This window comes from Eptesicus fuscus, chromosome 7, assembly GCF_027574615.1.
Source record: "Eptesicus fuscus isolate TK198812 chromosome 7, DD_ASM_mEF_20220401, whole genome shotgun sequence".
In the NCBI taxonomy this organism is placed as follows: Eukaryota; Metazoa; Chordata; class Mammalia; order Chiroptera; family Vespertilionidae; genus Eptesicus; species Eptesicus fuscus.
In genome coordinates, this window is record NC_072479.1 from 7,681,498 (window position 1) to 7,698,105 (window position 16,608).

At 40.7% G+C, this 16,608-nt stretch overlaps 1 protein-coding gene across 1 annotated transcript in view; it reads right to left on the reverse strand.

Annotated features, from left to right (window-relative positions):
* Positions 1 to 16,608, reverse strand: part of B3GLCT (beta 3-glucosyltransferase) — a 167,132-nt gene that overhangs the window by 81,986 nt on the left and 68,538 nt on the right. The window contains exons 5-6 of the mRNA XM_028136295.2: positions 8,185 to 8,261; positions 7,584 to 7,695 (exon numbers count right to left, since the gene is read on the reverse strand). Of these exons, the coding sequence (XP_027992096.2) occupies positions 7,584 to 7,695; positions 8,185 to 8,261 (189 nt within the window). The remainder of the gene's footprint in view (positions 1 to 7,583; positions 7,696 to 8,184; positions 8,262 to 16,608) is intronic.

The window sequence follows — 16,608 nt, forward strand, 5'->3', positions numbered from 1 at the left end:
AGCTCTGCAATGGGAGAGGTCCCAGCACAGGAATAATGACCCCAGCAAGCAACCCTGCCTGGGAGAAAGCTGCCCCCAAGCTCCTGCTCTGATGTCTGACAGTCCAGTTCCTCCCTGCATGTCCCTGGATACCCCCAAAGTCGCTGCCTAGTGCTGGAGCTCAGAGGAAGTAAGACTAAGTTTTGCACAGGCCCTTTAAGGGGAACACCTGGGATTTCAGCAGTCTCCGTGTCACTCAGCCACAATCCAGACTGGTTTTTACAGCTTGAAGTTACAGGGACTTCTCTTCTGGAACCCTGGGCTGGGGGGCTGGTGTGTAGCTGGGACCCCTTGCTCCTCATGGGAGGTCTTGGAGATATCCCTCCCAATTAAAAAAATGCCACACGTGGGTGCTGGACCACCTGGTTCCACGCCTCTGCCCCTCCTACCAGTGCTTTCTTCTTTACTTTTTTATCCTTGATGTTTCTATCTCTCTCTCCTTTCCTCTCTGAAATCAATAAAAATAAATTTTTAAAAAATAATAAAAGGGAAAAGATAAAAGAAAATGTCAACACAGATGAAAATCCAAGAAAAAAGTTTAAACAAATGAAATTAAAAGAAAAATCCAAGAGCAATCAGCCAAAAAAGAGGAAACTAGTGTTGGCTCTGAAATCTGAGGATGAAAATAATGCTATAAGGAGAAAAGGCGATTGAGTTTGAATAGAAACAAACTTCCTGGAGATAAATTTGGAAAAGTTGTTCATATTATACAATCAAGAGAGCCTTCACTGAGAAATTCCAACCCTGATGAGATAGAGATAGACTTTGAAACACTGCAAACAACAACACTGAGGTAGCTAGAAAAATATGTTGCTGCATGTCTAAGAAAAAGACCACTAAAACCTCATGGTAAGAAAATAATGAAGTTCAATGAAGAACTTCATTCACAGAAAAAAAATAGGAGTTGAAAAGTGATTACTGGATGTCAATAATGAGTTAAATTCTAGAAAATGTCAACCAAAATCTGAGAAAACTCCATCATCCAAGACTAGTGTTGAAATTTGTTCCCAAATGAGTGAAAGCAGCAGCATTTCGTCAGAGTCTGAAAGTAGTAGCAGTGATTCAATTTCTTCAGACAGCAGTGATTCCGAATCAGAAATGTTACCTAAATTTACTGAAGTGAAACAGAATGATTCTCCTTCTAAAGAGAAAGTAAAGATACAATCTTCTATGCAAGATACAACCTCTTATTCTATTGCCCTTTTTCATCAGGCTACACATTCAAGTGGAACACCACCATATCACCACAAGTTAGCACTAATAATCAAGAATTACAACATATGCAGAGTGTAAAAAGCATTTCACCTTTATAAATCCTGCCTCCCTCATGTGATTTGAAAAATCACTTGACTGGCCTAACTGTGATGCATTCGTCTGGTGATGACACAATGGTTTTCGAGTGTGAATGTCAAGTTTCTGTACAGAAGGATATACAAATCAAGAATGCAGACTCTTAGAAAAGTTAGGCAAACCAGTCAAAATGTCAGGTGTCCTCAGGTGAGCTCTTCAACCAATTTAGAAAAGCAGCAATAGAAAAGGAAGTAAAAGCTCCAACACAGGAACTAATATGGAAACATCTGGAACAGAATATAAAGGAAGCAAACCAATGGATGCAAAACTCTGGGGGGTGAGGGCATATATGGGAGTGGGGTTGGGGGTGGCAATGGTAAGATATGTACACATATAATTCCTTAATAAAAAAATTGAAAAAAAAAGTATTTCAAGAAAATCAGAGGTACCCTGGATTCATCCTAGAATATTTTTCAAGTAATATGCAAAACAAGTGCCTTGGAGATGAGCAAAAAGAACATCAGCAGTCATTGGTAGCTCAAGAGAACAGTAAACTCTGACTTCTCAAAGACTATAATTTAGAGCAAGGAAGAGAGAGCAAGAGTAGAGGAGGAGAGAAGCAATGGCTAGTGCCATTTATCTGACTCTTCAACGTGAAATTATGACAATGTTTAAAAACAACTTTGATTAAAACTCAGTTTTTGAATTAACCATCAACTTAAAATGAATGGAATAAAAGATTAAGATGCATATGGCAAAATGATTGCTTTCAGACACCAAGACACCAATCTTAGTGTTGTATTTTGACTGCTCTAAAGTGATTAAACAATTTTTATTACATTTCTTAATAGGTATATGTTCATTTTTAAATGACATAATTATAGGAAATTTTATAATATTGGATCCCTAAAAATTGAATAAATTCTCAGATGTTATTCAGTTTATAAATAATTATCTGCTATGCATTATAGGCCTTGTCTTAACAATGAAAATCCAAAAGAGATAGTCACTGCTTGTTTAAAAAATGAAGAATATGTAAAGTTGTATCAAAAACATAGTTCCAGAGGCAGAGGAGGGTGGGTGAGAGGGAAGAGATCAACAGAAGAACTTGTATGCATATATGCATAACCCATGGACACAGACAATGGGCTGGTGAGGGGGCCTGGGGTGGGAGGTGGGGGGGGGGCTAGAACAGTTCAGTGGGGGCGGGGGGGGGGGAGGTGGAAGGGCACATATGTAATACTTTCAAAAATAAATATTAAAAAAAAGACATAGATCCTGTTGAGTTTTTAACTTTTAAAACAAGTATTTGTCTGCCTTCAAAAATATTTAGAACATCAAAGAAATAATAGTTGGTTTCTTTGAGTGTCAGGTTACATCAGGTTATGTAAGATTTTCTGCTGATTATATATTCAAAATGTATATTGATTAATTCAAAGAAAATATTACCTATGGTTTGGAAGATGTTAAACTTGAGGCAAAATAACTAACAGTAAGTATTAATTATGTATATAAGTCTCTATAGGAACTTATACAGCACTTCTTAACTTGTATGTCTGATAGCAATGGATGTTTAAATCTTAATTATAGTAAAGTTCTTTATTTAAATCTGTAAAATATTTTTCTTTCATTATTCTCAGGTTGCTATTATGTACAAATCATGTGTATCAGCTCCATGTATTTAAAAATTTTGGACTCTGGAAGTGTAATAGGATTCAGGCACTATTCTGATACCTCTAAAGTAAAAATTAAAAATGTGTATGTATTATAGAGAGAAAGAAAAAAGAAAAAATGCCAGTTTAACATTCAATAATAGGAATTGCTTGTGGCACATTTATAAGATAAAATTGTAAATAGACATTAAAAATTATAATTATTGGAGGCGGAAGATGGCGGCTGGCAGGACGGAGTGGAGAGAGAGGAAGTGAGTGAGTGAGGGTATAAAAGGAGAGTGTGTGGTTGTGCGTGGGGTGTGTGAGAGTGAGTGAGGGAAAGTTAAATCTCGCAGGAGCAGCAGGGGCTGGCAGAAAGCCTCTCCTTGACAAAGAGAGACTACCACCGCTGCGGGCACTCCCGGGACCCTAGCACAGAGGGAGCCCACGCCATCTTGAGCGGAGAACGGCCTTAGGTAGAAACTCATCAACACCACCAACAAGACAGGCCTTGGAACTGCCCCGCGACCCAGCACCCACTCCAACCAATATCCTGCTACCCCAGCTGCAGACTCGCGGAACCTGGGACCTCCACCTCCAAAGACACAGCTTTCCGCAGCTAAAAAACTCCGAGACCATGTGGATTCCAGCAACAGAGAGGAATCGACAGGACTACTCCAGCCATGAAGACAGAAGAGAAGCAGTCAAGAGATGGAAGACGCTGACGTGGTCTTCCCATACTAGCAGTCAGCAGCTGTGCATCACTGCAGGTTGCCCAGGACCAAACCAGAGAGAGTCGGACCTGCATTACCACCAGTTCTCCACCATCCAGAACTGTAATGTCAGTGCTGACATGTACACATAAGGAACTGTTGGACACTGTAATTGGGTCTCAAAAGAACTGTTGGCCCAGAAAGAAACTCACTACAGACTGATTCATTTCCTGTCACCATAACCATTATTGCTTGTCTCATTTTCGGTTCTTATAAGTGTATTTCTAATAGCACATGATCTCACTCATCTAGGGGAAATAATGAACAACATAGACTGATGAACAAGAACAGACCCAGAGACAGGGAGGCATGGATCAGACTGTCGGGCCTCAGAGGGAGGGGAGGGGAGGGTGGGGGTAAAGGGGAGAGATCAACCAAAGGACTTGTGTGCAAGCATATGCGCCTAACCAGCGGTTGGGGACAACAGGGGGGTGGGGGCATGTGTGGGGAGGGGTGTGGGATGGGAATGGGGACATGAGGACAAATATGTGATACCTTAATCAATAAAGAAATTAAAAATAAATAAATAAAATAAATAAATAAAAATTATAATTATTGCCAACAAACTGCAGTAGAATAATGCAAAAAAATTAAAGTCAAGACATGTCAGCATATGCACACTTATATTAAAGGCATACAGTGGGAAAAAGAAAGACTTCATCAAGATATGAAAATTTATAGAAATAACCTGGAAAGGCAATTTAACAAAGATTAATTATTTTAATAAAGATTTAATTTTTAAAATATTGTACAACAGCATAAATTTGCATTAGTAAGAATGACAGGAAGATATTGAAGGAAAAATGTCAGAATAAAACAAAATAACTGATACTCTACTACATTACATCATATTATTTTTGTGTAGTTTATTTGTGTCAATAGCCAAGCCAGACTTGCTCTATACTTTTATTTCTAAAATGTCAAATAGCAGGGGCGGGGGGGGGAGGGACAACACTGGTTTGAGCTCATTTCAACATTATGTAATTCTTACTCCTAAGTGCTAGCGTTAAACGAAATAAAGCAGCCTAGATTTTTTTCCTATGGCAGGGTTAGAAAAGAGGGGGAACCATCTCACTTTTACTCTGTTCTTGCTTTTCATGAACTTGCTTTGAACTTTTGAATTTATTCCAATTTTCATTAAAAAGCACTGTGAGTCACCTTCTTCTGAAGAGAATTAGAGCTATGGATAATGGAAAAATAATCTCCAGGTGAAATGAACACTTGGAGGAGATTAAAACTCCTACATCCTGAAAAAGATTTGGGAGTTTTTCCCAAGTCAAAAGGAAACAAACGCATAACAAATGTTTTACATAAAACATGGCAAAAGGTACATAGATGCTGGTTAGCATCATCTCAGACATGGTCATAATTCTCTCCTTTGAAGGAATTTTTTTTAACCTACCAACTTTCTCATTCAATTATACTGTATCTTCCCAGAAAGCAAATCATGCAGAAAAACTACAATGGATCCTTCAAGCATTTAAACAACATCGAAACTGGTGGTTTTATGACAGTAACAAACGTTCTAGTGTTTGAGAAATCTAATGTTCACTGTCCCCAGCTTTTAGGGTCTATTATCAACAAAGCAAACAGGCAGCCAAAAGCCAAATTCCTTCCCAGTGTCCTCATTAAACCTGGCCCAGTTCTGAGTGGGCATCAGAACATGGGTGGGCCAGGCAGGCATCCTTTAGTATCAGAAATGGCCCACTCTGTTTATTCCAAGTTTAAAGAATTCTATAAGGTGATCAGGGTGTAACCTAGGCTTCTCCAGAACAGAGAAGCTTGATTTATTCCCAAGATGTCTCTGAGTCAGCCCTCTACACCTGCAGGGGCACTGAACAGAGCCCAGGAGGAAAGCTGACCTCACAGGATTACTCAGTTGTTCACAAGTGTTTATTGACCACCTATTAAGTATTCAATACTCCGCTAATGCTAGGGATTAGAAGTAAACAAGAGCCAATAAGATGGGAAACCATAAAAATATTAGAGGAACCCACAGGCAGCAAAATCTCAGACATATGCCGAAGCAGTATCTTTACCGGTACAGCTCCTAGGGCAATGGCAACTAAAGAGAAAATAAACAAATGGGACTACATCAAAATAAAAAGCTTCTGCACAGCAAAAGAAACCATCAACAAAACAACAAGAAAGCCCACTGCATGGGAGAACATATTTGCCAATGATGTCACCAATAAGGGTTTAATCTCCAACATTTACAGGGAAATCATACAACTTAACAAAAGGAAGATAAACAATACAATTAAAAAATGGGCAATGGACCTAAATATATACTTTTCGAAAGAAGACATATGGAAGGCCAAGAGACATATGAAAACATGCTCAAAGTCACTAGTCATCTGATAGATGCAACTCAAAATGACAATGCGGTACCATCTCACAACTGTCAGAAGGGCTATCATCAACAAATCAACAAACGACAAGTGCTGGCAAGGATGCGGAGAAAAAGGAACCCTTGTGCACTGCTGGTGGGGATGCAGACTGGTGCAGCCACTGTGGAGTATGGAGTTTCCTCAAAAAACTGAAAATGGAACTCCCATTTGACCCAGTGATCCTGCTTCTAGGAATATATCCCAAGAAACTAGAAACACCAATCAGAAAGGATATATGCACCCCTATGTTCATAGCAGCACAATTTACAATAGCTAAGATTTGGAAACAGCCTAAGTGCCCATCAGCAGATGAGAGAATTAAAAAACTGTGGTACATCTTCACAATGGAATACTACGCTGCTGTAAAAAAGAAGGAATTCTTACCATTTGCAACAACATGGATGGAACTGCAGAGCATTATGCTATGTGAAATAAGCCAGTCAGAGAAAGATAAATATCACAAGATCTCACTCATTTGTGGAATATAATGAACAACATAAACTGATGAACAAAAACAGATCCAGAGACAGAGAAGCATTGATCAGACCATCAAACCTCAGAGGGAAGGTAGGGGAGGGTGGGGGGAATGAGGAGAGATCAACCAAAGGACTCGTATGCATGCATATAAGCCTAACCAATGGACACAGACACCAGGAGGGTGAGGGCGTGAGTGGGGAGGCAGAGGGCAATGGGGGGAAAGGACACATATGTAATACCTTAATCAATAAAGAAAAAAAGAGCCAATGGCTATATCCTGTTTTCACAAAATAAAATTTGAAAATATGAAAGTAGCAAAGAATCTAACATAAGATGCATCCCTTCTCACCTCCAGACCTTCTTACATATAACTGCTTAGAACACTTTCTCTCCTGTTAATTCCTACTCATCCTACGTGACTCAGATTAAATGTTGATTCCACTTGTGACCCTTCCAGATTAAATATGATGCCCAGCTATGTGCTTCTAATAGCGCCTCACATTTCCCTTATTAAAAAAGTCTCACTTTTAACTGTAATTGCTTCTTTAATGGTCTGTTGTTTTCCTATTATCCTGTACCATCCATGTGGTCAGGACCCTTGTCTGTGTGCCCTGCTATCACAGTGGTACTCAAAATATATTTCATATCTAAAATACTATGTGGTCACTGTTCATAAAGAGAAGCATAACTTAATTCTGGGTTATCGTTTTTGAACTTCCTGAAACTGTTAGCATACATAAGTAGGTTTTTCTTTTCATTTAAGAACAGCTCATGGTAAGTTCCATCCCTCTGAAAGCTACACAACTTAAAGAGAATTATTTAACATTGCTTCCAGATATTCAACTATTATTCCATTCTCTTTCATTTTAAATTGCTTTATTAGTTTTAAAAACCTCATAGTCAAAATCTTCTTTTAAGCATTTCACCCAAAAGATAAACACTGGTATTAAAACTGTATTCACCTTTGAGGTGTCATATCTTCTGAGTGTTTCTAAGAGTTCTGGAACTTGTATTCTTGTCTCTTCTTCACAGAAGAAAATCCACGAGGAATTTCTGCTATATGTTGCAGAAAAGCTGGCAAAAGGAAATAGGCTCTAGTAATCCCTTCTATAAAGCAAGTTTATAATAAGATTTAAAACTGATAGGCAGGAAATGATGAAGGACATATAAAATGGCAAGAAATCTAAAGTTTTTTCTTATACTTTTCTTCAACATATAGTTTCAGCATATAGGAAAGCCAAATAATAATGGTTTATACAACAGCTAGAGTTCTTAAAGTGAAATCTCTCCATAACAACACCAGTTCAGAAGACAGATAATTGTCGAACATAAATATCAAATATAGAGACATTTTATCTTTAAAAAAAGAAACATTTAAAAATAAAAGTCATTCATGGTTAGGAAGAAATTGGGTTAATGTAATAGTCATAAAAAACTGAGTTCAAATTTACTTCACTTACTGGCGCTGAGAAAAAAACACACACCCTCTTATAAGAAAATTAGGGAGCTTACGAGTTTCCCGGTAGAAATGTCAGGAATTGACACATTTCCAGTTAAACGTACTGTGGTAACAGTGGAAGGATGGTCCATGCACCTTCCTGCTTAGACAGTTCATGAAGCAGAAGGACTCTGGGGAGCTCCTAGAGAAATACAGTGCATAACATTCCCTATCAGTCATACAGTTCATACAAGTTCATTATTTAAGAATAAAATGGTTGTAATATAAATCTTTGGAGTTAAATATCAAATAAACTTCATTTCCTTACATAATGTAGCATTTATTTTAACTTCCATATACCAATATGAAATACAAAAACAGTAATCAAAGGTTAAATCAGACTAACAACATGACATGTTAGACAGAAAAAGTAAACCTAAAGGCTGAATTAACAGTTGCCCAAGATAATCCAGGTCTTTCCTATTAATGAGTCTAAATTATTCAGTAATTTTCACTGCCTTTTTAAATAATGCTATAAGTTTTATACACTCACACACATATATTCATGAGAGATTACTTAAAAACAAATATCATGTATGAAGAAAACTAATAAAGTTAATATTTGAATAAAATTTTCAAATAATTATGGGAACATGCTAATATGAGCAAACTAGAAAAGAAATAGTAAATACTAAAAAAGTTTTATAAGAAAATAAGTAGCAAATGAGCTATTATATAGCAATTTAAATCATAATAGTGAAGACTTTGTAACAATGGAAGCATCTTTACGTTGAATGGGAAAACACATGATTCCAGCAACATAAAACAAATCCACATATGAAGAGAGACTAGAAAGGAACCGGGAAAATGAAAATATTCATGTCAAAATGACAGAAGGTGTTACATGCATGCTTTAAAAACCCTTTAATGTAGTTAAAACAGTTTAGTTTTAAAAATGTCTTTAAGAAAAAGAAGTGAACCTCAAAATTTTTCTCCCCAATGAGTACTATCCTCCTTCGCTATAGGAAATACAGGATGGGACAAAAATAGGTTTACAGTTGTGAGTATGCAAAACACAGAGCTTATTCTTGTACTATTATTTATTAGCCAGAGACCTGGTGCACAGATTAGTGGACCGGTGGGGTCCCTGGGCCTGGACTGGCCCTCTCGCAATCCGGGACCCCTTGGGGGATGTCAGATTGCTGGTTTCAGCCCAATCCCAGCAGGCCAGGCCGAGGGACCCCACCAGTGCACAAATCTGTGCACCGAGCCTCTATTATGCATATAAGATCTTTGGTTAATCTCTTCATACCCTCCCCCCTCTCCCTTTCCCTCTAAGGTTCATCAGTCTGTTCCATGTTTCCATGCCTGTGAGTTGAGCATCTGCCCCCTGGTGGTCAGTGCGCATCATAGCTACTGGTCAAAAGGTCAAACTGTCACTTAGGCTTCCTAGCTAATAACGAGGGAATATGCTAATTGACCATCACTCCATCACAAAGCTGCAACCACAGCTGAGGCCAAGTTCCTGTAAGGACCCCTAACGAGCAATTAGCAGGGACCTGAGGCTATGCCCTCCCCCACCCCCGTGGGGCTTGACAGGGGACCTCAGGCTATGCCCTCCACCCAGCAGGGCTTGACGGGACCTCAAGGTGCACTTCCTGTCCTGGTGCTGGGCTAGGGGACCTCAGGCCGCTCCCCCCGCCCCAGCACCAGGCTGGGGGACCTCAGGCTGTGCCCCCCCAGGTGGGGCTTGACAGGAGACTTCAGGCTCTGCCCCCCACCCAGGCACCAGGCCGGGGAACCTCAGGTTGCACCCCCAGCCCCAGCACTGGGCCAGGGGACCTGAGGCTACGCCTCCTGCTTGGCGGGGCTTGACAAGGATGGGACTGGCCGGGTCTGGATCTAGCCCAATGGGGGCGGGGGGCCAGCAGGGTCTGGGTCTCATGTGATTTTGAGGCGCATGTGGGTGGGCGGGGACTTGACTCTGGGTCCCGTGGTGTGCCCCAGACTGACAGGAGGAAGGATTTCATATACATTTTACTGATTTTCTTTCATCTCTGACACTTCTATTATAAAGAAAGGGCAAATAGCAATATTAAATTATTTCCTCTAATTAATCCCCTTTTAATGTGCACGAATTTCATACACCAGGCCACTAGTGTGTGTGTGAGTGTGTGTGTGTGTGTGTGTGTGTGTGTATATATATATATATATATAGTCTAGAGGCCCAGTGCATGAAATTCATGCACGGGGGTGGGGGAGGGTGTCCCTCAGCCCAGCCTGCACCCTCTCCAATCTGGGACCCCTCAAGTGATGTCCGACTGCCCATTTAGGCCCAATCACGGGGGCCTAAAATGGGCAGTCGGACATCCCTCTCACAACCCAGGACTGCTGGCTCCCAACCGCTTGCCTGTCTGCCTGCCTGATTGCCCCTAACCACTTCTGCCTGCCAGCCTGATCATCCCCTAACCACTCCCCTGCCAGCCTGATCAACGCCTAACTGCTCCCCTGCCAGCCCGATCAACGCCTAACTGCCCTCCCCTGCCGGCCTGATCACCCATAACTGCCCTCCCCTGCAGGCCTGGTCACCCCTAACTGCCCTCTCCTGCAGGCCTGGTTGCCCCAACTTCCCTCCCCTACAGGCCTGGTCACCCCCAATTCTCCTCCCCTGCAGGCCTGGTTGCTCCCAACTGCCCTCCCCTTCAGGCCTGGTCACCTCCCAATTGCCCTCCCCTGCAGGCCTGGGTCCCTCCCAACTGCCCTCCCCTTCTGGCTTGGTCCCTCCCAACTTCCCTCCCTTGCAGGCCTGGTCCCTCCCAACTTCCCTGCCCTGCTGGCCATCTTGTGGTGGCCATCTTGTGTCCACATGGGGGCGGCCATCTTTGACCACATGGGGGCAGACATCTTGTGTGTTGGAGTGATGGTCAATTTGCATATTACCCTTTTATTGGATAGGACTAGTGGCCTGGTGCACGAAATTCGTGCATATTAAAAGGAAATTAATTAGAGGAAATATTTTAATATTGCTATTTGCCCTTTCTCTATAATAGAAGTGTCAGAAATGAAAATTAGTAAAATGTGTATGAAAATCTCCCTCCTGTCAGAGTCTGGGGCGTGCCATGGGACGTACACTCAAGTACCTGCCCACCACCCGCATGCGCTTCGAAAACACAGGAGACCCAGACCAGGCCAGCACCACCCGCATTGGGTGAGACCCAGACCCAGCCAGCCCCACCCCCATCAAGCCCTGCCAGGTGAGGGGCGTGGCCTGAGGTCCCTGTCAAGCCCTGCCAGGGCGGGGGGCATGGCCTGAAGTCTCCCGGCCCGGCGCTGGGGGCAGGGGGTGCGGCCTGAGGTCCCTTGCCCCAGCCAGGCACCATGCAGCCGCAGGATCCTGCTGTTTGGTTGTGACGTTATGGTGTCCCTACTAATTTGCATATTCCTCGATTATATAGATAGATTATTGTATTATTTCCAGGCAAACAACTGTAAACCTACTTTTGCCCCACCCTGTATGTAAGTGATGTCATTAGATATTAAACCTACACAGGTAATGTCAGCAGAAAGGCTGTGAGGGCACTTTCCTGGCAGAGATGCAAAGCCAGGCTTATGAACAATTTCAGTCACAAGAAAAGTGCAGCAGGCACAGGTTTAGTCAGCACAAAGGGGAAGTTCAATTCTAGACTAAAATAAACTCTCTGATTTACTGGTGAATTATAATCATTGCTTCTTTGTTCACTAAATCATATGCCAGGATTTTGTATTTACTTCAGTTGGTGAACACAAAAATGGCAATCAAGCTTTCTGTACCCCTATATTTCCACATAGAAACTCTTCAAAAATGAGTATGCTGTCATTAACTATCTCCACAAGGTTTTTAAAGTAAAGTTCTCAAATATATAAAGTTCTACCCTGACACTCAGAAGCCGGTCTTGATTTAACTCTTCACTGAGGCAAGGCCACTTCGTAAATAAATTTTTATCTATTAACAATACTCAAAAAGCCCCAAAAGCTATTATTCTCGTTTTATATAGTACATACATGTATATATGTATATGTGTGTACATATATGCATGTATGTATATATGTATATATTCTGTGTGTGAATACAAAAGACCCAAACAGATATACACATACTCATGTGTATTAGCACTTCTGAGATTTTAAAAAAATAGTTTAAAAGATCACAATAAATTTCGCATCAAATGGTCTTATCCCTAGATCTTACCACTATGAATTGTAATCATTTCTGTTCTTTTTGTTTGTCTAATACCAAAATGGAGTTTGACCTCCTAAAGGTGCCATATCACCAGTCTAAGGCACTTTAAATGAAAAAGTATGTTCTTTTAACATGTAATTGCATGAATGACTGAAAAACAGTTTCGAATAAAAAATCAAGGGGAAAGTAAAGGCTATGGAAGCAACACTTGTGCATGCAGCCCTGTCTGCTGTCTATCTGAGCTGTGCCGATTCACCAGACCATGCTATTTCAAACCTAAAAGATAAGCCAAAATCCTATCACTAAGAAAACTATGCCACAAGCATAAAGGGGCTAAAAATATAAATGCTCAAATGAGGGAAAATGACAGAAAAGGGAAAGAAAATGAAAAACTTTATCACAACGATTTAAACTTTTTATGTCATCTCCACCTATCTCGTTGAACCAAAGTCTACCTCTACTTCCATCCTCAGCATCTACCAGTGTCCTAACAGGCACTTTATACTCAGAAAGCCCACTGGACTTTCAGTCAGTACTTCCTTTGAGCATATTTCTCATCAAGGCCTATATTCACATTTAAAGCCTCTAATAATTATTGAAAACAAACAAGTTCAACATCTACACTCTAACTCATCACCTGCTTATTACACATATTCATCATCTTCATTAGGGATCTGGGTTCGACTCCAGAGCTGAGCACTGTAAAAAGGCTCTGAGAATGGAGAAAGCCCATTATTCTTGATATGGAGGGAAAATCATGAAAAATTTATAGCTAGAAATATGAATAGAATGAAATAAAAAAAAAACAACATTGGAACATGGATGAAAACAGATTAATGTTAAAAATATCACAAATTACTTTCATTATTAGGCAAATTTGGTTTTGAAGCGCTTTTGTTTTCCTGTGTCTGCCTTGAAAGAATTCAACTCATTTAACCCCATGCTGCTGGCCTTTTCCACGGTCCACAGTCTGATTCCCAATATTTGTAACTTGTCCATCCCTTAATTAAAAATATAAGCTTAGCAGTACATGAGTTTATGGTCTAATTCAGTCTGACTATTCAGTTCAAGGACTAAATTAGACGTAAAAGCCCAAACATTTGTTCAGAATTAGACAAAAGTTTTAAAAGGCTGACCCTGTTTAAAGAGTGATTCCAGTTCAACTGTAGTTCCAAAATCCAACTGTTATATAATTCTTCAGCACTGAACTGAGCTTTTAGACCAACAAATAAATTATGATGAAAGTTAACATCTGCTTACTGTTAAAATTTCTTCCATAAGAAATAAGTATATCTTATGAGGATAATAACAAAGATATATAATATTGCTGTTTGAAGCATATAGTATCAGACATATTTACTAGCCTTTAAAAACTCAGTATTATTTATGGACCAGTAGTTTATATATGATGCTATAATGTATCTTCCAGGAATCTGAGCCTATTTTTTAAAAAAGATTTTTCCAAATATCTATCTTAATCATTAACTGTCCTTTCTTATTAACAGGAGAAAAATATTACCTCATTATTTATAAAATTTATTTCTATTAACTATCTACTTTGAGATGTATTACTAAATACATTTTTATAGCTCATGTAAATCTGTCTTAACTAATCATTCATTCACTCATGAGAGGCAGTAAAACTTAGCATTTAACGATCTGATTTCTGGACCCAAAGTACTTATATGAGAATCTTTGTACCATGTCTCTGGGCTGTGCAACCTTGAACAAGTTCCTTGACCTGTCTGTGCCTGTTATCTCATTTCTAATATGGGGATAATGATAGTCCTGGGAATCAAGTGAGTTACTACATGCCTTCACTTGGTATATGATATGTATGTGATAGTTATTATTATTATTTATTCGACAATATTTGCGTAACTACTATGTGCCAGGCACAGTTCTAGGGACACAGTAAACAGCTGTAAAAAGACAGGGCCAAGTCCCTGCCCCCTTGTATCTCACATTCTAATGCAGGAGACAGGCAATAAGCAAATAAATTTAGAAGGTAATATCAGGGATAAATGGTATTAAACAGTAAAGCCAGGTAAAGGGATGGAGTAAACAGGACACCGCTGACCTAACCGGCATGGAATTCTTCGCACACATCAGCTGCACCCATCTGCCAGGTGACTGAGCCCCATCTGTGTGTCAGGAGGCAGCAGAGCAGACAGAAGAGGCTTGGAGCCAGTCAGACTGAGATATCGGCCTGGTTGCACTATTTATTAGTGATATTCCATGGGCAAGTCACTCAATCTTTCTGAGCCTCAGTTTCCTCTCTGAAAAATGGGAAAATAACTGTAACCACTTCATAGACTTAAAGGAGCTGACACTTGAAAGTGGCACAGCACAGTTTATTGACAGGAGCACTGAATAAAATAATAGTGACATGCACTCAACGAGAGTCACGTAGGATGACTACTGTCCTTCCAGGTGTGTCTCCATTCCAGGCCCTGACCCCATATACTCCAAGTCTCACTAGTCTCTTCAATCCCACCTTTCCAAACATGAACTCATCATGTTAGCTCAAAGCCATTGGCCTTCCTTTCATTCACCCATTCACTAACATCCAGTGGGACTCACAACTGACCTCCCTCCACTGGAGTCCTCACAGTTGCCCCAGGCTGGGGTTAGCAAGCTCTTACTAGTCCTTCCAGGCTCAGATGCCCTAACAAAGTCTTTCCTGACACTGCAGGCAGGGTTGGCCTGTCCTTGTCTGTCCCTCATCTTGCTATGCTGACACAGCTTCATGCAGCAGCACACAGAGCGGGTAGGGCTCAACATCCACAGTGACCCACTGGGAGCAAGCCACCTGATGGGCGCCACCCACCATGGGCACCGTCTACATGGAACACTAGACAATGGACACTGATGTCACACCAAAGGAGTGGGTTCTAAAATGACTGGCTTCCATGGGTCCCTGGCTTGACTCAGAATCCTGCATGGCAATGTCCAAGTAGCTACATTCAACCACAGGTGCCCTCCCTGAGCTCAGGGAGCCCAGCATCTACCTCTGACATTTTTAGTGGGCCACAGCCCGGCTCCCACCAGAATCACATGAGTAGAATTCTCCAGTACTGACAGGAGTTCAAATGCTGGGCAGCCAAAAAGAGAGAAATGTTCATGGCATGGCCTTCCACATGGTATGAAAAATTAATTACTGCTGAGCAACACCCCCTCACCCCGGAAGCAGATACGGTCTCACTGGGGCATCTTGCCCAGGCCCTGGCATAAAGTAAATGCCCAATAAAGTTTTATTACATGAATGGATGAATAAATTCTTATTCAACAGCAATGTAATCAAGTCTGCAGTTTAACACATTAACACCTATCATTTACTATAAAAAAAAGAACTTTTTTAATCATTAAGCATCGAATTGCTCTCACTTAAAAAGAAATTTAGTGATAGTGACATAACTCTCAAAGCTCATCCACTGTCTCCTTGCCAATTAAAAAAATCTCTAAAAACAAAAAACACAAGGCCATCTTTCTCAAGCTTCTTCGCACTATAACCTATGAAAAGCTTTGCTCTGGCTCTCCTGGCGTATTTTATGGAAATGAGGTTTTTTAAATGAAGCCAAGACCTGACTAACTCTTCCCAAGAAAATAGTGATCTCCAAAACTTTCTGTGAACAACAGAAATAATCATGTATTTGTGAGATTAAGAGTCTGCTAGGTTTTCAATAAAATTCATATCACAAAAAGGCAATAAAGTTAGAAGTGTCTATTCCCCTTCAAAAGCTATTGACTCAGAGGGAAGGGGGAGAGTGGGAAGATTTCTAAGCAGCTCGCCTGGCTGCCAATATCTACCATAAAATGTAATTTCCACCTGCACCAACCTCCCAAAATAAAACCTCATAAGCATATCCCACTTCTGAATTTGTTTTCCTGTATTTGCTGCCTTAAAAATAGAACCAGTTTATCTGCGGTTCTGCCTCTTCTCAGGTCCTGCCTTCATTCCAAACTCCATCCTACTCTCCCAGCACGCACTCCTTCGGTTGCCTACTTCCCTGTTCCCCCATGCAAAATGATTTCCCAACCTAGTGTGATCCCTGCCCTGCACTAAGGTTCAAAGTCCCACTTTGTAGTCTTCAAAATGGTGTGTGCATCCTTGTTTTATTAGAACCTACTAAAAAGCCCCCACACAATGATGCTTTATCTTCTCTCCTTTACTGTTTCCAATTTCATAGCATTTTGAAACTCCTTTTGAGGACAACGGTTTCCATAATGTTAGACAAGTGTTAATGCACTTCCAAAGCTACAGTGGAAATTATCTCACTCTAGGATCTCCCTGGTTACTGGACCCCAGATCCAAAGGGAAGAAAGACCT